General features: G+C 44.9%; 1 protein-coding gene across 3 annotated transcripts in view; it reads right to left on the bottom strand.

Annotated features, from left to right (window-relative positions):
* Positions 1 to 26,663, bottom strand: part of LOC115164920 (cotranscriptional regulator FAM172A homolog) — a 302,236-nt gene that overhangs the window by 237,951 nt on the left and 37,622 nt on the right. For all 3 annotated transcript variants that reach the window (XM_029717844.1, XM_029717842.1, XM_029717843.1), the window contains exon 6: positions 25,942 to 26,133. In XM_029717844.1, coding sequence (XP_029573704.1) covers positions 25,942 to 26,133 — 192 coding nt within the window. The remainder of the gene's footprint in view (positions 1 to 25,941; positions 26,134 to 26,663) is intronic.

Genomic DNA, 26,663 nt, shown 5'->3' with positions numbered 1-26,663 from the left:
ATCATATTTGGCTTGTTTTCCTAAAGACGACAGGAAGAAGACAGGAAGAAGACAGGAAGAAGACAGGAAGAAGACAGGAAGAAGACAGGAAGAAGACAGGAAGGCTGAGGAAGTGTTGCTTCCCCCCCATCCTTTTCTGACTGGTAAATAAAGGCTCCCAGAAAATTTGACCACAATCAATACAGAGCTGGGGGAAACACACACACGGCGCGCGCGCACACACACACACACACACACACACACACCACACACACACACACACACACACACACACACACACACACACACACACACACACACACACACACACACACACGGTGCACACACAGCCATCTAAGCCCGGGAAAAAACAATCAACTTCAAACACACACGCTTAAAATATGCAAATACATGTTTTTACACGGAGCATGGTGTTCCATTGTTCATGCAGAAACACAGGAATCAGGGGTGGGAGGACCCTGTGATGAGAGAGATTTACAGCAGCACTGTTAAGACAGGCAATACGACCACACAATAATGTTTTCCGTCTGATAAATGTTTAATTTGGCCTTTGCAGGTGAGCTCTTCCCAGGCTAGTAATTATTAGGTTTTGTTGACAGCTGCCGTCCCGCGGGAGTCCCAGTCTACTACGCTGCCTTTGAAGGTGTCAAGTGTATTGATTTTAACTGCAGGAAATGCTGCACTTCCACCTGGAGATATGGGTCCCATGCCGGACCTCAATCACCAGCTCTGACCCCCACACTACCTGTTGATGCTACCCTCCCAGACCCCCAGAAACCTTTGATAACCCCTATAGACACACACCTAACCCCCAAGACCAGCATCCACCATGAGACAAAACATCACAGTACCAAAAAACGACAGAGAGAAGCGGATTTTGAAAAAGACATCAATCCAGAAAAATAAATAAAAAAAAGAGCAACATGACAGAAATTAAACAAGATTCCTGTGTTTGAGTTCGCCCCGCTTCCCTGCCCCCTTTCAGCATCCCATTGAAATTCTGGGCAGATATAAACCCTAAGGCTTTTCACACACTTTTGAAAACACCACACCCACTCTTTTTTTCCAGCAAGTCTCTAGTGCCGAGCCTAACTGACTAACAAGAACAAGGAGGGAGGGAGGGAGGGAGGGAGGGAGTCTGTGTATATATCTTATTTTTTATTAAACACTACATTTATTTATGAAATGCAGTTGCTCGTTTTTTTCAGGCTTTTTCTTTCTTACTGTTCGTGTGTGTGTGTGTGTAACTATTCTTGTGGGGGCCAGAAGACCCCACAAGAACAAACATTTGACCAACTAGGGACATTTTGTTGGTCCCCACAAGGTCAGATGCTATTTCAAGGGGTTAAGGTTAGAATTAGTGTTAGAATTAGGTTTAGGGTTAGTAGCTGGGGTTAGTTTTAGGAACTATGGTTAGGTTTAAAGTTAGTTTTTTGGGTTAAGGTTAGGGTCAGGTTTAAGGTTAGGGTAAGATTACGGGTTAGGGAAAATATGATTTTGAATGAGACTGAATTGTGTCCCCCCACAAGGTTAGCTGTACAATAGTGTGTGTGTGTGTGTGTGTGTGTGTGTGTGTGTGTGTGTGTGTGTGTGTGTGTGTGTAGCAGTGGAGAGTGCGGGGTTGACTTAAAAGGGTTGTTGAGATAGAGGGGGGAGAGGGGCACGGCAGGCAGTGCTAAGGGGACCGGGTGAGGGGAGAGGCGGGGGGGGGACAGGGGGCTAGAGGTAGGGGGTCAAATAAACATTCAAAAGCAAACAGATGGAAAAGAAAGCAAATATGTGGAAAATAGATGGATTGGAAGGGGGGGAGACACACACACACTAATTTGGTATAGAGCAATCCTAACTCTATTAAAATAATCAAAACAAGAACATTTTACATTTGGCTAGAAATTCAAAAGAAAATTATCTTAACAGAGAAACATGTCCTCCTGTGTGCTACCTATATCCCCCCACTAGAATCCCCATACTTTAATGATGACAGCATCTCCATCCTGGAGGGGGAAATCAATCATTTCCGGGGCCAGGGACATGTACTAGTCTGTGGCGAACTAAATGACAGAACAGGACAAGAACCTGACACCCTCAGCACACAGGGAGACAAACACCTTCCTGGAGGTGACAGCATTCCCTCTCCAATATGCCCCCCCTAGGCACAACTACAACAACATAACCAACAAAAACGGGTCACAACTCCAGCAGCTCCGTCGCACGCTGGGTATGTATATAGTCAATGGTAGGCTTTGAGGGGACTCCTATGGTAAGTACACCTATAGCTCCTCTCTCCATCAAGATAGAACTGCCAAAGGGGGAGGAGTTGCAATCTACTGCAGAGATAGCCTGCAAAGTTCTGTCATACCTTCCAGGTCTATACCCAAACAGTTCGAACTTCTAATTTAAAAAATGAATCTCTCCAGAAATAAGTCTCTCACTGTTGCCGTCTGTTACCAACCCCCCTCCGCTACCAGCTGTGCACTGGACACCATATGTGAATTGATCACTCGCCATCTAGCTTCAGAGTTCGTTCTATTAGGTGACCTAAACTGGGATATGCTTAACACCCCAGCAGTCCTACAATCTAAGCCAGATGCCATCAATCTCACACAAATCATCAAGGAACCCACCAGGTACAACCCTAAATCCGTAAACATGGGCACCCTCATAGACATTATCCTGACCAACTTGCCCTCCAAATACACCTCTGCTGTTTTCAATCAGGATCTCAGCGATCACTGCCTGTATCCGCTATGGGTCCGCGGTCAAACGACTACCCCTCATCACTGTCAAACGCTCCCTAAAACACTTCAGCGAGCAGGCCTTTCTAATCAACCTGGTCCGGGTATCCTGGAAAGATATTGACCTCATCCCGTCAGTCGAGGATGCCTGGTTGCTCTTTAAAAGTGCCTTCCTCACCATCTTAAATAAGCATGCCCCTTTCAAAAAATGCAGAACTAAGAACAGATGTAGCCCTTGGTTCACTCCAGACCTGACTGTCCTTGATCAGCACAAAAACATCCTGTGGAGGACTGCAATAGCATCGAATAGTCCCCGCGATATGCAACTGTTCAGGGAAGTCAGGAACCAATACACGCAGTCAGTCAGGAAAGCAAAGGCTAGCTTTTTCAAGCAGAAATTTGCATCCTGTAGCTCTAACTCCAAAAGGTTTTGGGACACTGTAAAGTCTATGGAGAACAAGAGCACCTCCTCCCAGCTGCCCACTGCACTGAGGCTAGGTAACACGGTCACCACCGTTAAATCCATGATAATCGAAAATGTCAATAAGCATTTCTCTACGGCTGGCCATGCCTTCCTCCTGGCTACTCCAACCCCGGCCAACAGCTCTGCCCCCCCCCCCCGCAGCTACTCGCCCAAGCCTCCCCCGCTTCTACTTCACCAAAATCCAGATAGCAGATGTTCTGAAAGAGCTGTAAAACCTGGACCCCTACAAATCAGCTGGGCTAGACAATCTGGACCCTCTCTTTCTAAAATTATCCGCCGCCATTGTCGCAACCCCTATTACTAGACTGTTCAAACTCTCTTTCGTATCGTCCGAGATCCCTAAAGATTGGAAAGCTGCCGCGGTCATCCCCCTCTTCAAAGGAGGTGACACTCCAGACCCAAACTGTTATAGACCTATATCTATCCTGCCCTGCCTCTCTAAAGTCTTCAAAAGCCAAGTCAATAAACAGATCACTGATCATTTCGAAAGCCACCATACCTTCTCCGCTGTGCAATCCGGTTTCCGAGCCGGTCACAGGTGCACCTCAGCCATGCTCAAGGTACTAAATGATATCATAACCGCCATCGATAAAAGACAGTACTGTGCAGCCGTCTTCATCGACCTGGCCAAGGCTTTCGACTCTGTCAATCACCGTATTCTTATCAGCAGACTCAATAGCCTTGGTTTCCAACTACTTTGCAGACAGAGTTCAGTGTGTCAAATCGGAGGGCATGTTGTCCGGACCTCTGGCAGTCTCTGTGGGGGTACCACAGGGTTCAATTCTCGGGCCGACTATTGTCTGTATATATCAATGATGTCGCTCTTGCTGCGGGCGATTCCCTGATCCACCTCTACGCAGACGACACCATTCTGTATACCTCTGGCAGTTCTTTGGACACTGTGTTAACTAACCTCCAAACGACTTTCAATGCCATACAACACTCCTTCCGTGGCCTCCAACTGCTCTTAAACGCTAGTAAAACCAAATGCATGCTTTCAAACGTTCACTGCCCACATCCGCCCGCCCGACTAGCATCACCACCCTGGACGGTTCTGACCTAGAATATGTGGACAACTATAAATACTTAGGTCTCTGGCTAGACTGTAAACTCTCCTTCCAGAATCATATTAAACATCTCCAATCCAAAATCAAATCTAGAATCGGCTTTCTATTTCGCAACAAAGCCTCCTTCACTCACGCCGCCAAACTTACCCTAGTAAAACTGACTATCTTGCCGATCCTCGACTTCGGCGATGTCATCTACAAAATAGCTTCCATTACTCTACTCAGCAAACTGGATGCAGTCTATCACACTGCCATCTGTTTTGTTACCAAATCACCTTATACCACCCACCACTGCGACCTGTATGCTCTAGTCGGCTGTCCCTTGCTACATATTCGTCGCCAGACCCACTGGCTCCAGGTCATCTATAAGTCTATGCTAGGTAAAGCTCCGCCTTATCTCAGTTCACTGGTCACGATAACAACACCCACCCGTAGCACACGTTCCAGCAGGTATATCTCACTGATCGTCCCCAAAGCCAACACCCCATTTGGCCGCCTTTCCTTCCAGTTCTCTGCTGCAAGTGACTGGAACGAATTGCTAAAATCACTGAAGCTGGAGACTTTTATTTCCCTCGCCAACTTTCAACATCAGCTATCTGAGCAGCTATCCGATCGCTGCAGCTGTACATAGTCCATCTTTTGCACACACTGTATATAGACTCCTTTTTTTTCTACTGTGTCATTGACTTGTTTATTGTGTTATTAGCTTGTTTATTGTTTATTCCATGTGTAACTCTGTGTTGTTGTCTGTGTCACACTGCTTTGCTTTATCTTGGCCAGGTCGCAGTTGTAAATGAGAACTTGTTCTCAACTAGCCTACCTGGTTAAATAAATCTTGGCTGTAGTACTGTAGACTACTTTATCACTGACCTCAACCCAGAGTCTCTCAGCACACTGACATCCCTATAAGATCACAGAAAAATCACAGTCTACTTGAACAGAGCAATACTCAATCATAAGGCATCAAAACCAAAGGAACTGAATAACATTAGGAAATGCTATAGATGGAAGGAATGTAGTGTGGAAACCTACCAAAAAACAATTAGGCAACAACAAATTCAATCCCTTTTGAACCACTTCCTGGACAAAACGTCCCACTGTAATAGTGAAGGTGTACACTTGGCAGTAGAAAACCTAAACAAAATACTTGACCTCTCAGCTTCCCTATCAAATGTAAACATTTCAATCAGAAAAACTGAGAAAATTAACAATGACAAATGGTTTGATGAAGAATGCAAAAACCTAAGAAAGAAATTGAGAAACCTATTCAACCAACTACATTGAGACCCAGAAAACCTGAGCCAACGCCTTCACTATGGTGAATCACTAAAGCAGTACAGAAATACACTACGGAAAAATAAGGAACAGCATGCCATAAATCAGCTCAATGTCATTGAAGAATCCATAGACTCAAACCACTTCTGGGAAAATTGGAAACACTAAACAAACAACACAAAGAGTTATCTATCCAAAATGGAGATGTATGGGTAAACCCCTTCTCCAATCTTTTTGGCCCTATAACAAAGAACAAACAGCAAAAACATATACATGATCAAATACAAATCTTAGAATCAACTATTAAAGACTACCAGAACACACTGGATTCTCCAATTACATTGAATGACCTACAGTATAAAAAACAAACACACCAACCCAAAAAGGCCTGTGGTGTTGAAGGCATCCTCAATGAAATTATAAAATATACAGACCACAAATTTCAATTGGCTATACTTAAACTCTTTAACATCATCCTTAGCTCTGGCATCTTCCCCAATATTTGGAACCAAGGACTGATCACCCCAATCCACAAAAGTGGAGACAAATTTAACCCCAATAACTAACGTGGGATATGCGTCAACAACAACCTTGGGAAAAAAACACTGCATTATCATTAACAGCAGACTATTACATTTCCTAAGTGAAAACAATGTACTGAGCAAATGTCAAATTGGCTTTTTACCTAATTACCATACGACAGAGCACGTATTCACCCTGCACACCCAAATTGAAAAACAAACAAAACAAAACAAAGGCAGTCTTCTCATGCTTTGTTGATTTAAAAAAAGCCTTGGACTCAATTTGGCATGAGGGTCTGCTATACAAATAGATGGAAAGTGGTGTTATGAGGAAACACATATGACATTATAAAATCCATGTACACAAACAACAAGTGGGCGGTTAAAATAGGCAAAAAATACACACATTTCTTTCCACAGGGCCGTGGGGTGAGACAGGGATGCAGCTTAAGCCCCACCCTCTTCAACATATATCAACAAATTGGCGAGGTCACTAGAACAGTCTACAGCACTCAGCCTCACACTACTAGAATCTGAAGTTAAATGTCTACTGTTTGCTGATGATCTGGTGCTGCTGTTTCCAACCAAGGAGGGCCTACAGCAGCATCTAGATCTTCTGCAGAGATTCTGTCAGACCTGAACCATGACAGTAAATCTCAGTAAGACAAAAATAATGGTGTTAGAAAAAAGATCCAGTTGCCAGGACCACAAATACAAATTCCATCTAGACACCGTTGCCCTAGAGCACACAATAAACTATACATACCTCAGCCTAAACATCGGCGCCACAGGTAACTTCCACAAAGCTGTGAACGAGCTGAGTGACAAGGCAAGAAGGGCCTTCTATGCCATCAAAAGGAACATAAAATGAGACATACCAATTAGGATCTGGCAAAAAAATACCTGAATCAGTTATAGAACCCATTGCCCTTTATGGTTGAGAGGTCTGGGGTCCACTCACCAACCAAGACTTCACAAAATGGGACAAACACCAAATTGAGACTATGAATGTAGAATTCTGCAAAAATATCCTCTGTGTACAACGTAAAACACAAAATAATGCATGCAGAGCAGAATTAGGCTGATACCTGCTAATTATCATAATCCAGAAAAGAGACGTTAAATTCTACAACCACCTAAAAGGAAGTGATTCTTAAACCTTCCATAACAAAGTCGTCACCTACAGAGAAATGAACATGGAGAAGAGTCCCCTTAGCAAGCTGGTCCTGGGGCTCTGTTCACACACACAAACAGACCCCACAGAACCCCAGGACAGAAAAACGATTAGACCAAACCAAATCATGCGAAAAAAGATAATTACTTGACACATTGGAAAGAACTAACAAAAAAAACTGAGCAAACTAGAATGCTATTTGGCCCTAAACAGAGAGTACACACTGTTAGAATACCTGACCACTGTGACTGACCCAAACTTAAGGAAAGCTTTGACTATGTACAGACTCAGTGAGTATAGCCTTGCTATTGAGAAAGGCCGCCGAAGGCAGACCTGGCTCTTAAGAGAAGACAGGCTATGTGCACACTGCCAACAAAGAGACAAAAAGAGGTGGAAACTGAGATGCACTTTCCTAACCTCCAATTATTTCCCTTAGATTACACAGATCCACAAAGAACTAGAAAAAAACAAACACATTTTGATAAATTCCATTTCTACTGGGTGAAATACCAGTGTGCATCACAGCAGCAAGATTTGCGACCTGTTGCCACAAGAAAAGGGTAACCAGTAAAGAACAAACACCATTGTAAATACAACCCATATTTATGTTTATTTACTTTCTCTTTTGTAATTTAAATATTTGCACATCGTTACAACACTGTATATAGATATAATATGACATTTGAAATGTCTTTATTCTTTTGGAACTTATGCGAGTGTAATGTTTACTGTTCATTTTTATTGTTTATTTCACTTTTGTTTATTATCTACTTCACTTGCTTTGGCAATGTTAAGAGAGATTGAGAGAGAGATAAAGAGAGAGCTAGAGAGAGAGAGAGACCAGGTGAATCCAGGTTTCCTCTGGAAAAATGTGCTGCAGTGGGGGGTTTTGGAATATGTTTAATTCTGCACAGATTTCCTTCTTTTCACTCTGTCATTTACAGTACCGTAAATTCCGGACTATAAGCCGCAACTTTTTTCCCACGCTTTGAACCTCGCGGCTTAAACAATGACGCGGCTAATATATGGATTTTTCCCGCTTTCAATTTTTTATTTTTTTTTAAAACACATTCTGTGACGTGCTCAGTTTTTTGGCGGCATGAAGCTTTCATTAGACCAATGAAATTGCCGAACGGGTTAAGGTCAAACAGTGACGAGAGCGACAATGAAAACGATCCAATATCGGATGAAGCAATTCTGAGGCTATTCAACTCCGACACTGAAGGAGATGACTTCAGTGGTTTCAGTGCACAGGAGGAGGAAGATAGTGACCAATGACTTTCTTGGTAGGCTACTGTTTACTGCTAATTTTTTATTTTTTGTGACAAGCCGTGTTTCGTTAAAGCCTATTTATTTTTGTTACAAGCCGTGCTTCATTAAAGCCTATTTATTTTTTGTTACAAGCCGTGTTTCGTTAAAGCCTATTTATTTTTGTTACAAGCCGTGTTTCGTTAAAGCCTGTGTAAAGTTAATTTGTTTCAATGTACCGGTAGGCACCTGCGGCTTATAGACATGTGCGGCTTATTTATGTTCAAAATGATTTTTTTTTTTTTAATTCAGTGGGTGCGGCTTATATTCAGGTGCGCTCAATAGTCCGGAAATTACGGTAGGTTAGTATTGTGGAGTAACTACAATGTTGTTGATACATCCTCAGTTTTCTCCTATCACAGTCATTACACTCTGTAACTGTTTAAAAGTAACCATGGGTGAAATCCCTGAGTGGTTTCCTTTCTATCAGTACGTGCCCTTCTTTGCGAGGCATTGGAAAACCTCCCTGGTCTTTGTGGTTGAATCTGTGGTTGAAATTCACTGCTCGACTAAGGGACCTTACAGATAATTGTATGTGTGGGGTACAGAGATGGGGTAGTCATTCAAAAATCATGTTAAACACTATTATTGCACACAGAGTGAGTCCATGCAACTAATTAGGTGAATTGTTAAAAAAATACTGAATGTATTTAGGCTTTGTCACGTCCTGACCAGTAAAAGAGGTTGTTTGTTATTGTAGTTTGGTCAGGGCGTGGCAGGGGGTGTTTGTTTTATGTGTTTCGGGGGTTTTGGTTTATGTTCTATGTTAGTATGTTTCTATGTCCGTGTCTAGTTATTCTATTTCTATGTTTAGGGTTTTTGTTTGACCTTCAATTGGAGGCAGCTGTTTCTTGTTGCCTCTCATTGGAGGTCCTATTTAGTAGAGGTTTTTCAGCTTGTGTTTGTGGGTGGTTGTTTTCAGTCTAGTGTTTTGTACCTGACGGAACTGTTCAGCTGTCGTTCGTTTCTTGTTTTGTTTTCGTGTTCAATAAAAGTTAAAAAATGAGCACTCAACCCGCTGCGCCTTGGTCTACTCCCTTCGACGGCCGTTACAGGCTTGCCATAACAATGGGGTTGAATACTTATTGACTCGCCTTTTCATTTTTAATTAACAAAATAAAATGAATAAAAAATAAACATAATTCCACTTTGAGATTTTGGGGTATTGTGGGTAGGCCCTTGACAAAAAACTACAGTCAAGGGGTTGAATACTTTCTGAAGGCACTGTAGCTCCCACATGTAATCTTTTAACTAGTTAGCATCCTATTAATTAATTTTATGTCCCAAAAAACATGGTAGGTCTGCCTGTTAGGGTAACCCGCCACCCAGGGTATTTCCCCCTGCCTCTACTTCTCACAGAAACCCCTTCATGTCACCCTTTTCACCCCTGGTTGCTACTATTCTTGCTCAACTAAAAATGTGTTTCATCACAATTTTTGAAGTCACTCCCTAAATATTATTTTGAGGTAGGGTGGCGTTTTACCCCAAGTTACACTAAAATGTACTTATATTACATTTAGCCCCACTCTCCCCTTTGCACTCACAGAAAATTGTGGAGCTTAACATGCTTAACCATGATGCTGCTAAAAACTCAGGGTTTAAAATGGTGCAGTTCGCACATATTTAAGAGTTGATAAAGTAGGAATGGAAAGCTGGGATCGTCCTCTTTTTAACAAAGGCCATTAAAACTGCTGTTTTCCATGTAATTGCAAGAATTGTTGTGCATTGACTACTTGTCAGAATGCAGATTTCCCTACGTATGACACTCATAACTTGAATGCGCCTAGAGAGTAATATTTATCTTGTATGGAACACAACAACAAGCTGACTAGGTAAATAGGTAAACTTTTCTACTATGGGGTTATCAGATTGTTCTATTCATTGCTGGTTTTGTTTGCAGACGAAAAGTAAATGTGGACTCTTCTAGCATCTTCAAAGTGCACCTTGACAGAAATATTTTTGAATGTTTCATATTTTTGGGCAGCGCCACAGTTAAAATGACTGCAGCAGAAACACTACATCCATCTATCTGTCTGTACGGGAGACCTACATACTGTAAGTAGCCTACCAGCAAGCTTAGAGTGGTATGTGTGTGTGTGCCATTACCTTGTTGCATGTTCTCCTGAATATTGCAGACATGTCCTATCCCTTTCATCCATGAATGACAACAGTGTTTGTGCACTGCACCAATCTTCTGGATCCTCTCACAATACCAGGTAACTAGAACACAGAACAACTAAACACATCCTGCCCACATACTACCCACATCCTGCCCACCTTCTACCCACATCCTGCCCACCTTCTACCCATCCCATCCTATTCTTTCTTTCCATTTTTCTCATTCTCTCGGTTGTCATCTTTCCTTCCTTCATTCCTTCCTTCCTCTCACTCTCCCTCCCAGTGTCAAAATGCAGCCTTGACAGGGCCAGAAGGTAATGACACAGCTGCCATGATGCAACAAGCAGACCTGTCCACTGTCAACAATTGAAATCATGAAGGAATAAGCTGTCATTAAGAGGGCCTCTCCCTGCAGTGGAGCTGTCAGCCCATTACCTCCCTCCTCTCCCCTCCCCACTCTGCCTGTGCTGGAGTGTGCTCCCCTCGCCTGTCACTTTACAGCCAGGCTTTAGGAATATAGCTCCACTTCCACACCACCTGCAACAACCGTGCCGAGTGTGAGGGAGGGTGGTGTGACTGGAGCATGTGTGTGTTTGTGTGTGAGTGTGTGTACTGCATAGTGTGCACATGCATAAAATATCTTTGCAAAGGCACTGGCATAGCGTGCTCAGCAGTCATAAATAGGTAGGTATGGTTGTAATAAGAAGGTGTAGTGTTTTGGACACCATACACTCTGGGCATTGCTTATTTAGTTGTTTTGGGGATAGCGTGATAGCTTGTCATAGACAGGCATATAGCATACTTATTATCATGGTGTAAGCTACAGTTACTTTGGTTGTCACTGTGGCTACTGATATAGCCTATAGGTTGGCGTCACAGAGATTAGTGTGTTTTGAGTAGGGAAGGTGGAGAGGGCCGGTTGCCCTCAGCTTCACCCAGTCAGGGGGAGGTGGGCGTCTGGGGTCTGATTAACCAGCTCAATCAGTTCATTTTCCCACAATCCCCGGCTGCCAGAACAGATCCCATTGGACAATGAGGCCGAGCCTAAGTGTGTCTTCAAAGGAGGGTGGAGAGGAATGAAGAGTGGGTTTTCACCGCTGACACGTACATGGTGTGAATTCCTCCCCACGGCAGTGTGTGGTGTGTGCGTGTGTGGTGTGAGTTTACGAGCGAGCGTGTGTGGTGTGTTGAATGGCTAAGGGCTCCTCCCTTTGTCTCCATCAGAGTGTTGACTGCATGGCTCAGACTGGCCAGATCTGCTGCATCTCCTAGTGCACATAGGAAGGGCCAAAAGGGGTAACACAGGCAGAGGTGGGGGGATTTTTAAGTGGGGTGAAATTAATTATTTCTCTCACGCCATTCACATCTGTACTGAATTGCCGTTGTAGGCTAAATAAATAAATAATAGCAGTAAAACAGTTTATTATAGCCTAACCCCATTCTGTCCCTGTCATGGAGAGGAGAACATCTAAGCCCCTAGACGAGTTCTACCTACACGTTAGCCTTAGCTCTTCTCAGACAGTACACATTCTGCTGTTCAATATCCTGTACACACTACAGCAGCACTCTGTGGCTGTACAGCTCCAACAGAGGAGAGCAGCCTTCCAGACAAGTGGCCAGACAGGAAGGAGGGAAAATGAGAGGAGAGTGGAGGAGACGAGGAAAGGAAAGGATGAAATTGCAGTGTGAAGAGGTTCTACTTCATCTCCTTGCAGTCTGTGTGATACATCAGCCCACCTGAGATCAGAAGAGACTGAGATAAACATCTCCTTGTAAAGTTTAGTGATAGCTGCTGTACCACTCAGCCAGTCGGAGAGAGAACTGCCTGCCTGTATGCCTGTCTTCATCCAGAGGTCCAACAGCAGCGGCTACTACTAACTAGGCCTCCAGCTTAGAATGGAAAGACTTCCTGTAAATGCCATGATGGGTATGTGTCAAGGCGTAAGGATTCGGCTCCTTGTTTTACCATGATGAATGGACACGGCTACACACACAGCTTTCTCTATATCTCGCCTGTCAATTTGCGTCAGAGGAACGCAACTCTCCCGGCAAATGTAATAATAACCATTCGTACTGTAAAACACACACACACACATACGCTTCCCACACATTTCTGCTCCAGTCGCGCCAGGAAAGGGCTTAGCCGCCAGCCTCAGCCGTGCAAGTTTTTATGACATTTAGAAGGAGAGAGAGAGAGAGAGAGAGAGAGTCAATTTGAACAGCGGGCCAATGAAATTAGGCAGGTAGGCTAGGCCAGGTTGACAAATGAGCACTGATACAAGGCAGGAAATAAGTGTGGAGAGTGGGGCTTCAGGCGCGCTAAACACAGACCTGCCGTACACAAGGGCACATGGAGAAGAAATGAGAATCTGAATTACACTTCACACCACATTGGCATCACAGCCAACGCTGCAACTCAACCTGGATTTCCACATTATGAATGTGAGTCTTTGGAGGAATGTGCCAGCCAAAAACAGGTTTCTTTATCGGGGAGACAGCTAACAAAACAATAGGATACCTCCTATTAGAGAAGTGAGTGAAATAGGAGAGTTGAGGTGTTCTGAAAGCTTCCACAGCCCCTTAGATCTGGTTGACTCCTGAAGGCCTTTTATCAATACCTTATATCATAACAACAACATAGTGCTTCCACCACCCCCACCCCGACCCTGCCCCCAATCCCCAAACCCTGGGTGTCTCCGGGGAACATACTCCTGAAGGGGTGCAGAGCTGTAATGACATGCAAGAATCTCCAAGAAAGAGGGGGCGAGAGAAAATACAGGACAACTTTGTAGACACAAGCATAACCAACCAGGTCTGAGAGAGAGAGAGAGGAGAGAGGAGAGAGAGAGATGCATGTACAGAAATAGGTTATAAGCCTACATTTTCTTACAATAACAGTTTTACAATGCTGACAAATTCACAGAAATCATGAAGCAAAAAAGACAGACTACACAGAATTACAATCACACACACACCACAGAATTACAATCACACACACCATAGGTAACAACGCCCTAACACAACCCTAACCAACCAGGTTACCATAGGTAACAACACCCTAACACAACCCTAACCAACCAGGTTACCATAGGTAACAACGCCCTAAAACAACCCTAACCAACAAGGTTACCATAGATAACAACGCCCTAACACAACCCTAACCAACCAGGTTACCATAGGTAACAACACCCTAACACAACCCTAACCAACCAGGTTACAATAGGTAACAACGCCCTAACACAACCAGGTTACCATAGGTAACAACGCCCTAACACAACCCTAACCAACCAGGTTACCATAGGTAACAACACCCTAACACAACCCTAACCAATCAGGTTACCATAGGTAACAACGCCCTAACACAACCCTAACCAACCAGGTTACCATAGGTAACAACGCCTTAACACAACCCTAACCAACCAGGTGACCATAGGTAACAACGCCCTAAAAAAAACCTAACCAACCAGGTTACCATAGGTAACAACACCCTAACACAACCCTAACCAACCAGGTTACTATAGGTAACAACGCCCTAAAACAACCCTAACCAACAAGGTTACCATAGATAACGCCCTAACACAACCCTAACCAACCAGGTTACCATAGGTAACAACACCCTAACACAACCCTAACAAACCAGGTTACCATAGGTAACAACGCCCTAACACAACCCTAACCAACCAGGTTACCATAGGTAACAACACCCTAACACAACCCTAACCAACCAGGTTACCATAGGTAACAACGCCCTAACACAACCCTAACCAACCAGGTTACCATTGGTAACAACACCCTAACCAACCAGATTACCATAGGTAACAACGCCCTAACACAACCCTAACCAACCAGGTTAACATAGGTAACAACGCCCTAACCAACCAGGTTACCATAGGTAACAACGCCCTAACACAACCCTAACCAACAAGGTTACCATAGATAACAACGCCCTAACACAACCCTAACCAACCAGGTTACCATAGGTAACAACACCCTAACACAACCCTAACCAACCAGGTTACCATAGGTAACAACGCCCTAACACAACCAGGTTACCATAGTTAACAACGCCCTAACACAACCCTAACCAACCAGGTTACAATAGGTAACAACACCCTAACACAACCCTAACCAATCAGGTTACCATAGGTAACAACGCCCTAACACAACCCTAACCAACCAGGTTACCATAGGTAACAACGCCTTAACACAACCCTAACCAACCAGGTGACCATAGGTAACAACGCCCTAAAAAAAACCTAACCAACCAGGTTACCATAGGTAACAACACCCTAACACAACCCTAACCAACCAGGTTACTATAGGTAACAACGCCCTAAAACAACCCTAACCAACAAGGTTACCATAGATAACGCCCTAACACAACCCTAACCAACCAGGTTACCATAGGTAACAACACCCTAACACAACCCTAACAAACCAGGTTACCATAGGTAATAACGCCCTAACACAACCCTAACCAACCAGGTTACCATAGGTAACAACACCCTAACACAACCCTAACCAACCAGGTTACCATAGGTAACAACGCCCTAACACAACCCTAACCAACCAGGTTACCATTGGTAACAACACCCTAACCAACCAGATTACCATAGGTAACAACGCCCTAACACAACCCTAACCAACCAGGTTAACATAGGTAACAACGCCCTAACCAACCAGGTTACCATAGGTAACAGCGCCCTAACACAACCCTAGCCAACCAGGTTACCATAGGTAACAACACCCTAACACAACCCTAACCAACCAGGTTACCATTGGTAACAACACCCTAACACAACCAGGCTACCATAGGTAACAACGCCCAAACACAACCCTAACCAACCAGGTTACCATAGGTAACAACGCCCTAACACAACCCTAACCAACCAGGTTAACATAGGTAACAACGCCCTAACACAACCCTAACCAATCAGGTTACCATTGGTAACAATGCCCTAACACAACCCTAACCAACCAGGTTACCATTGGTAACAACGCCCTAACACAACCCTAACCAACCAGATTACCATTGGTAACAACGCCCTAACACAACCCTAACCAACCAGGTTACCATAGGTAACAACGCCCTAAAAAAACCCTAACCAACCAGGTTACCATAGGTAACAACGCCCTAACACAACCCTAACCAACCAGGTGACCATAGGTAACAACGCCCTAAAAAAAACCTAACCAACCAGGTTACCATAGGTAACAACACCCTAACACAACCCTAACCAACCAGGTTACTATAGGTAACAACGCCCTAAAACAACCCTAACCAACAAGGTTACCATAGATAACGCCCTAACACAACCCTAACCAACCAGGTTACCATAGGTAACAACGCCCTAACCAACCAGGTTACCATAGGTAACAATGCCCTAACACAACCCTAACCAACCAGGTTACCATTGGTAACAACACCCTAACATACCAGGTTACCATAGGTAACAAAGCCCTAACCAACCAGGTTACCATAGGTAACAACGCCCTAACACAACCCTAGCCAACCAGGTTACCATAGGTAACAACACCCTAACACAACCCTAACCAACCAGGTTACCATTGGTAACAACACCCTAACACAACCAGGCTACCATAGGTAACAACGCCCTAACACAACCCTAACCAACCAGGTTACCATTGGTAACAACGCCCTAACCAACCAGGTTACCATAGGTAACAACGCCCTAACACAACCCTAACCAACCAGGTTACCATAGGTAACAACGCCCTAACCAACCAGGTTACCATAGGTAACAACGCCCTAACACAACCCTAACCAACAAGGTTACCATTGGTAACAATGCCCTAACACAACCCTAACCAACCAGGTTACCATAGGTAACAACGCCCTAACCAACCAGGTTAACATAGGTAACAACGCCCTAACACAACCCTAACCAATCAGGTTACCATTGGTAACAATGCCCTAACACAACCCTAACCAACCAGGTTACCATTGGTAACAACGCCCTAACACAACCCTAACCAACCAGGTTACCATTGGTAACAACGCCCTAACACAACCCTAACCAACCAGGTTACCATAGGTAACAACGTCCTAAAAAAACTAACCAACCAGGTTACCATAGGTAACAACATCCTAACACAACCCTAACCAACCAGGTTACCATAGGTAACAACGCCCAAACACAACCCTAACCAACCAGGTTACCATAGGTAACAATGCCCTAACACAACCCTAACCAACCAGGTTACCATAGGTAACAACGCCCTAACAGAACCCTAACCAACCAGGTTAACATAGGTAACAACGCCCTAACACAACCCTAACCAACCAGGTTACCATAGGTAACAACGCCCTAACACAACCCTAACCAACCAGGTTACCATAGGTAACAAAGCCCTAACCAACCAGGTTACCATAGGTAACAACGCCCTAACACAACCCTAGCCAACCAGGTTACCATAGGTAACAACACCCTAACACAACCCTAACCAACCAGGTTACCATTGGTAACAACACCCTAACACAACCAGGCTACCATAGGTAACAACGCCCTAACACAACCCTAACCAACCAGGTTACCATTGGTAACAACGCCCTAACCAACCAGGTTACCATAGGTAACAACGCCCTAACACAACCCTAACCAACCAGGTTACCATAGGTAACAACGCCCTAACCAACCAGGTTACCATAGGTAACAACGCCCTAACACAACCCTAACCAACAAGGTTACCATTGGTAACAATGCCCTAACACAACCCTAACCAACCAGGTTACCATAGGTAACAACGCCCTAACCAACCAGGTTAACATAGGTAACAACGCCCTAACACAACCCTAACCAATCAGGTTACCATTGGTAACAATGCCCTAACACAACCCTAACCAACCAGGTTACCATTGGTAACAACGCCCTAACACAACCCTAACCAACCAGGTTACCATTGGTAACAACGCCCTAACACAACCCTAACCAACCAGGTTACCATAGGTAACAACGTCCTAAAAAAACTAACCAACCAGGTTACCATAGGTAACAACACCCTAACACAACCCTAACCAACCAGGTTACCATAGGTAACAACGCCCAAACACAACCCTAACCAACCAGGTTACCATAGGTAACAACGCCCAAACACAACCCTAACCAACCAGGTTACCATAGGTAACAATGCCCTAACACAACCCTAACCAACCAGGTTACCATAGGTAACAACGCCCTAACAGAACCCTAACCAACCAGGTTAACATTGGTAACAACGCCCTAACACAACCCTAACCAACCAGGTTACCATAGGTAACAACGCCCTAACACAACCCTAACCAACCAGGTTACCATAGGTAACAACGCCCTAACAAAACCCTAACCAACCAGGTTACCATAGGTAACAACGCCTTAACACAACCCTAACCAACCAGGTTACCATAGGTAACAACGCCCTAACAAAACCCTAACCAACCAGGTTACCATAAGTAACAACACCCTAACACAACCCTAACCAACCAGGTTACCATTGGTAACAATGCCCTAACACAACCCTAACCAACCAGGTTACCATTGGTAACAACGCCTTAACACAACAAGGTTACGATATGTAGCAACGCCCTAACACAACCAGGTTACCACAGGTAACAACGCCCTAACACAACCCTAACCAACCAGGTTACCATTGGTAACAATGCCCAAACACAACCCTAACCAACCAGGTTACCATAGGTAACAACGCCCTAACACAACCCTAACCAACCAGGTTACCATAGCTAACAACGCCCTAAAAAAAGCCTAACCAACCAGGTTACCATAGGTAACAACGCCCTAACACAACCCTAACCAACCAGGTTACCATTGGTAACAACACCCTAACCAACCAGGTTACCATAGGTAACAACACCCTAACACAACCCTAACCAACCAGGTTACCATTGGTAACAACACCCTAACCAACCAGGTTACCATAGGTAACAACGCCCTAACACAACCCTAACCAACCAGGTTACCAAAGGTAACAACGCCCTAAAAAAAACCTAACCAACCAGGTTACCATAGGTAACAACGCCCTAACACAACCCTAACCAACCAGGTTACCATAGGTAACAACGCCCTAACACAACCAGGTTACCATAGGTAACAACGCCCTAACACAACCCTAACCAACCAGGTTACCATTGGTAACAACACCCTAACCAACCAGGTTACCATAGGTAACAACGCCCTAACACAACCCTAACCAACCAGGTTACCATAGGTAACAACGCCCTAACCAACCAGGTTACCATAGGTAACAACGCCCTAACACAACCCTAACCAATAAGGTTACCATTGGTAACAATGCCCTAACACAACCCTAACCAACCAGGTTACCATTGGTAACAACGCCCTAACACAACCCTAACCAACCAGGTTACCATTGGTAACAACGCCCTAACACAACCCTAACCAACCAGGTTACCATAGGTAACAACGCCCTAAAAAACCCCTAACCAACCAGGTTACTATAGGTAACAACGCCCTAACACAACCCTAACCAACCAGGTTACCATAGGTAACAACGCCCTAACACAACCAGGTTACTATAGGTAACAACGCCCTAACACAACCCTAACCAACCAGGTTACCATTGGTAACAACACACTAACCAACCAGGTTACCATAGGTAACAACGCCCTAACCAACCAGGTTACCATAGGTAACAACGCCCTAACACAACCCTAGCCAACCAGGTTACCATAGGTAACAACACCCTAACACAACCCTAACCAACCAGGTTACCATAGGTAACAATACCCTAACCAACCAGGTTACCATAGATAACAACGCCATAACACAACCCTAACCAACCAGGTTACCATAGGTAACAACGCCCTAACCAACCAGGTTACCATAGGTAACAACGCCCTAACATAACCCTAACCAACCAGGTTACCATAGGTAACAATGCCCTAACCAACCAGGTTACCATAGGTAACAACACCCTAACACAACCCTAACCAACCAGGTTACCATTGGTAACAATGCCATAACACAACCCTAACCAACCAGGTTACCATAGGTAACAACGCCCTAACCAACCAGGTTAACATAGGTAACAACGCCCTAACACAACCCTAACCAATCAGGTTACCATTGGTAACAATGCCCTAACACAACCCTAACCAACCAGGTTACCATTGGTAACAACGCCCTAACACAACCCTAACCAACCAGGTTACCATTGGTAACAACGCCCTAACACAACCCTAACCAACCAGGTTACCATAGGTAACAACGTCCTAAAAAAAACTAACCAACCAGGTTACCATAGGTAACAACACCCTAACACAACCCTAACCAACCAGGTTACCATAGGTAACAACGCCCAAACACAACCCTAACCAACCAGGTTACCATAGGTAACAACGCCCTAACACAACCCTAACCAATAAGGTTACCATTGGTAACAATGCCCTAACACAACCCTAACCAACCAGGTTACCATTGGTAACAACGCCCTAACACAACCCTAACCAACCAGGTTACCATTGGTAACAACGCCCTAACACAACCCTAACCAACCAGGTTACCATAGGTAACAACGCCCTAAAAAAACCCTAACCAACCAGGTTACTATAGGTAACAACGCCCTAACACAACCCTAACCAACCAGGTTACCATAGGTAACAACGCCCTAACACAACACTAACCAACCAGGTTACCATTGGTAACAACACCCTAACCAACCAGGTTACCATAGGTAACAACGCCCTAACCAACCAGGTTACCATAGGTAACAACGCCCTAACACAACCCTAGCCAACCAGGTTACCATAGGTAACAACACCCTAACACAACCCTAACCAACCAGGTTACCATTGGTAACAACACCCTAACACAACCAGGCTACCATAGGTAACAACGCCCTAACACAACCCTAACCAACCTGGTTACCATAGGTAACAACGCCCTAACCAACCAGGTTACCATAGGTAACAACGCCCTAACACAACCCTAACCAACCAGGTTACCATAGGTAACAACGCCCTAACCAACCAGGTTACCATAGATAACAACGCCCTAACACAACCCTAACCAACCAGGTTACCATTGGTAACAATGCCCTAACACAACCCTAACCAACCAGGTTACCATAGGTAACAACGCCCTAACCAACCAGGTTACCATAGATAACAACGCCCTAACACAACCCTAACCAACCAGGTTACCATTGGTAACAATGCCCTAACACAACCCTAACCAACCTGGTTACCATAGGTAACAACGCCCTAACCAACCAGGTTACCATAGGTAACAACGCCCTAACACAACCCTAACCAACCAGGTTACCATAGGTAACAACGCCCTAACCAACCAGGTTACCATAGATAACAACGCCCTAACACAACCCTAACCAACCAGGTTACCATTGGTAACAATGCCCTAACACAACCCTAACCAACCAGGTTACCATAGGTAACAACGCCCTAACCAACCAGGTTAACATAGGTAACAACGCCCTAACACAACCCTAACCAATCAGGTTACCATTGGTAGCAATGCCCTAACACAACCCTAACCAACCAGGTTACCATTGGTAACAACGCCCTAACACAACCCTAACCAACCAGGTTACCATTGGTAACAACGCCCTAACACAACCCTAACCAACCAGGTTACCATAGGTAACAACGCCCTAAAAAAAACTAACCAACCAGGTTACAACACCCTAACACAACCCTAACCAACCAGGTTACCATAGGTAACAACGCCCAAACACAACCCTAACCAACCAGGTTACCATAGGTAACAACGTCCTAACACAACCCAGACCAACCAGGTTACCATAGGTAACAACGCACAAACACAACCCTAACACATCCAGGTTACCATAGGTAACAACGCCCTAACACAACCAGGTTACCATAGGTAACAACGCCCTAACACAACCCTAACCAACCAGGTTACCATTGGTAACAACGCCCTAACACAACCCTAACCAACCAGGTTACCATTGGTAACAACGCACAAACACAACCCTAACACATCCAGGTTACCATAGGTAACAACGCCCTAACACAACCAGGTTACCATAGGTAACAACGCCCTAACACAACCCTAACCAACCAGGTAACCATTGGTAACAACACCCTAACACAACCAGGTTACCATAGGTAACAACGCCCTAACACAACCCTAACCAACCAGGTTACCATAGGTAACAACGCCCTAAAAAAACCCTAACCAACCAGGTTACCATAGGTAACAACGCCTTAACACAACCCTAACCAACCAGGTTACCATTGGTAACAACACCCTAACCAACCAGGTTACCATAGGTAACAACACCCTAACACAACCCTAACCAACCAGGTTACCATTGGTAACAACACCCTAACCAACCAGGTTACCATAGGTAACAACACCCTAACACAACCCTAACCAACCAGGTTACCATAGGTAACAACGCCCTAACACAACCCTAACCAACCAGGTTACCATAGGTAATAACGCCCTAACAAAACCCTAACCGACCAGGTTACCATAGGTAACAACGCCCTAACACTACCCTAACCAACCAGGTTACCATTGGTAACAACGCCCTAACACAACCCTAACCAACAAGGTTACCATAGGTAACAACGCCCTAACACAACCCTAACCAACCAGGTTACCATAGGTAACAACACCCTAACAAAACCCTAACCAACCAGGTTACCATAAGTAACAACACCCTAACACAACCCTAACCAACCAGGTTACCATTGGTAACAACGCCTTAACACAACCAGGTTACCATAGGTAACAACGCCCTAACACAACCAGGTTACCATAGGTAACAACGCCCTAACACAACCCTAACCAACCAGGTTACCATTGGTAACAACGCCCTAACACAACCCTAACCAATCAGGTTACCATTGGTAACAATGCCCTAACACAACCCTAACCAACCAGGTTAACATTGGTAACAACGCCCTAACACAACCCTAACCAACTAGGTTACCATTGGTAACAACGCCCTAACACAACCCTGACCAACCAGGTTACCATAGGGAACAACGCCCTAAAAAAAACTAACCAACCAGGTTACAACACCCTAACACAACCCTAACCAACCAGGTTACCATAGGTAACAACGCCCAAACACAACCCTAACCAACCAGGTTACCATAGGTAACAACGTCCTAACACAACCCAGACCAACCAGGTTACCATAGGTAACAACGCCCAAACACAACCCTAACACATCCAGGTTACCATAGGTAACAACGCCCTAACACAACCAGGTTACCATAGGTAACAACGCCCTAACACAACCCTAACCAACCAGGTTACCATAGGTAACAACGCCCTAACACAACCCTAACCAACCAGGTTAACATAGGTAACAACGCCCTAACACAACCCTAACCAACCAGGTTACAATAGGTAACAACGCCCTAACACAACCCTAACCAACCAGGTTACCATAGGTAACAACGCCCTAACAAAACCCTAACCAACCAGGTTACCATAGGTAACAACGCCTTAACACAACCCTAACCAACCAGGTTACCATAGGTAACAACGCCCTAACAAAACCCTAACCAACCAGGTTACCATAAGTAACAACACCCTAACACAACCCTAACCAACCAGGTTACCATTGGTAACAACGCCCTAACACAACCCTAACCAACCAGGTTACCATTGGTAACAAAGCCCAAACACAACCCTAACCAACCAGGTTACCATAGGTAACAACGCCCTAACACAACCAGGTTTCCATAGGTAACAACGCCCTAACACAACCCTAACCAACCAGGTTACCATTGGTAACAACGCCCAAACACAACCCTAACCAACCAGGTTACCATAGGTAACAACGCCCTAACACAACCCTAACCAACCAGGTTACCATTGGTAACAACGCCCTAACACAACCCTAACCAACCAGGTTACCATTGGTAACAATGCCCTAACACAACCCTAACCAACCAGGTTACCATTGGTAACAACACCCTAACACAACCAGGTTACCATAGGTAACAACGCCCTAACACAAGCCTAACCAACCAGGTTACCATAGGTAACAACGCCCTAAAAAAACCCTAACCAACCAGGTTACCATAGGTAACAACGCCTTAACACAACCCTAACAAACCAGGTTACCATTGGTAACAACACCCTAACCAACCAGGTTACCATAGGTAACAACACCCTAACACAACCCTAACCAACCAGGTTACCATTGGTAACAACACCCTAACCAACCAGGTTACCATAGGTAACAACACCCTAACATAACCCTAACCAACCAGGTTACCACAGGTAACAACGCCCTAACACAACCCTAACCAACCAGGTTACCATAGGTAACAACGCCCTAACACAACCCTAACCAACCAGGTTACCATAGGTAACAACGCCCTAACAAAACCCTAACCGACCAGGTTACCATAGGTAACAACGCCCTAACACAACCCTAACCAACCAGGTTACCATTGGTAACAACGCCCTAACACAACCCTAACCAACAAGGTTACCATAGGTAACAACGCCCTAACACAACCCTAACCAACCAGGTTACCATAGGTAACAACACCCTAACAAAACCCTAACCAACCAGGTTACCATAAGTAACAACACCCTAACACAACCCTAACCAACCAGGTTACCATTGGTAACAACGCCCTAACACAACCCTAACCAACCAGGTTACCATTGGTAACAACGCCTTAACACAACCAGGTTACCATAGGTAACAACGCCCTAACACAACCAGGTTAACATAGGTAACAACGCCCTAACACAACCCTAACCAACCAGGTTACCATTGGTAACAACGCCCAAGCACAACCCTAACCAACCAGGTTACCATAGGTAACAACGCCCTAACACAACCCTAACCAACCAGGTTACCATTGGTAACAACGCCCTAACACAACCCTAACCAACCAGGTTACCATTGGTAACAACACCCTAACCAACCAGGTTACCATAGGTAACAACACCCTAACACAACCCTAACCAACCAGGTTACCATTGGTAACAACACCCAAACCAACCAGGTTACCATAGGTAACAACACCCTAACATAACCCTAACCAACCAGGTTACCATAGGTAACAACGCCCTAACACAACCCTAACCAACCAGGTTACCATAGGTAACAATGCCCTAACACAACCCTAACCAACCAGGTTACCATAGGTAACAACGCCCTAACAAAACCCTAACCGACCAGGTTACCATAGGTAACAACGCCCTAACACAACCCTAACCAACCAGGTTACCATTGGTAACAACACCCTAACCAACCAGGTTACCATAGGTAACAACACCCTAACACAACCCTAACCAACCAGGTTACCATTGGTAACAACGCCCTAACACAACCCTAACCAACCAGGTTACCATAGGTAACAACGCCCTAACACAACCCTAACCAACCAGGTTACCATAGGTAACAACGCCCTAACACAACCCTAACCAACCAGGTTACCATAGGTAACAACGCCCTAACAAAACCCTAACCAACCAGGTTACCATAGGTAACAACGCCCTAACACAACCCTAACCAACCAGGTTACCATTGGTAACAACGCCCTAACACAACCAGGTTACCATAGGTAACAACGCCCTAACCCAACCCTAACCAACCAGGTTACCATTGGTAACAACACCCTAACCAACCAGGTTACCATAGGTAACAACACCCTAACACAACCCTAACCAACCAGGTTACCATAGGTAACAACGCCCTAACACAACCAGGTTACCATAGGTAACAACGCCCTAACACAACCCTAACCAACCAGGTTACCATAGGTAACAACACCCTAACACAACCCAGGTTGCCATAGGTAACAACACCCTAACACAACCCTAACCAACCAGGTTACCATTGGTAACAACACCCTAACACAACCCTAACCAACCAGGTTACCATTGGTAACAACGCCCTAACACAACCCTAACACAACCAGGTTACCATTGGTAACAACGCCCTAACACAGCCCTAACCAACCAGGTTACCATTGGTAACAACGCCCTAACACAACCAGGTTAACATTGATAACAACGCCCTAACACAACCCTAACACAACCAGGTTACCATTGGTAACAACGCCCTAACACAACCCTAACACAACCAGGTTACCATTGGTAACAACGCCCTAACACAGCCCTAACCAACCAGGCGACCATACATAAACAGAACCTGCAGAGTCATCCCATGGTAACCCCATGGTAACCCCAACCACCCTGCCACCCTCACAACCCTCTAACCCTGGCTGGGTGGCCCCCGGGTGGTGTGGGGCCCCTACCTCCTTGGCGCGGGTGATGAAGGGGATCTGTGTCCCTGAGTCCAGGTCTTGGTTGATGATGAGGCGTCGTGCCCACTGGCCGGCCCGGACCACCCCGTCCCCCTGGATGAGCACCAACAGCTTGGCAGGGTTGGACATGGCATCAGCACTCAGGTAGATGAAACTCCTGGGCTCCTCCTCTGTCACGTCCACCTAGTTACACCACACAGTATCGTCTTTTCATTGTAATATAAGTGTAATATAAAACTAAATATATGAAAACATTTTTTTTTTAAGAAGTACAGCCTTGCCCTGTATGCACTGTTTTTTTACAGGAAGTCTGACATACTCCATAGTAACAAATAAGTCCTTCAAAAATGTGTGCGCGCATGCGCAGTGTGTATCCTTGACTGCCCTCCACCCGTTGGATGGATGTGGTCCCCAGTATGCCAGAGGGATCTCTAAGGAGACACACACTGTCCATAAAAACCATGGGTGGCAGCTGCAAGAACTTAATCCAAGCAGACAAAGAAAAGTTCTCAGCCTTTCTTCTCCTTTTTTCTCTCGTTCCCTCCTTCTATACTTGGTCATAAGTTCAACTCGACGCAGGTGGACGGACCCACCACTACCACACACAAGAACAGAGCCATTTTCCATGGGAATAAAGAGATAAATAGGGCAAGCAGATAAAAGTTGAAAAGTGTGTAATGAAACTGGCTCCCGGGTTACCTTGGTGATTTATA

The sequence above is a fragment of the Salmo trutta genome, chromosome 27, assembly GCF_901001165.1.
Source record: "Salmo trutta chromosome 27, fSalTru1.1, whole genome shotgun sequence".
NCBI lineage: Eukaryota > Metazoa > Chordata > Actinopteri > Salmoniformes > Salmonidae > Salmo > Salmo trutta.
Note: the sequence above shows the minus strand (reverse complement) of the source record. Positions and strands in the feature narration are given on the sequence as shown.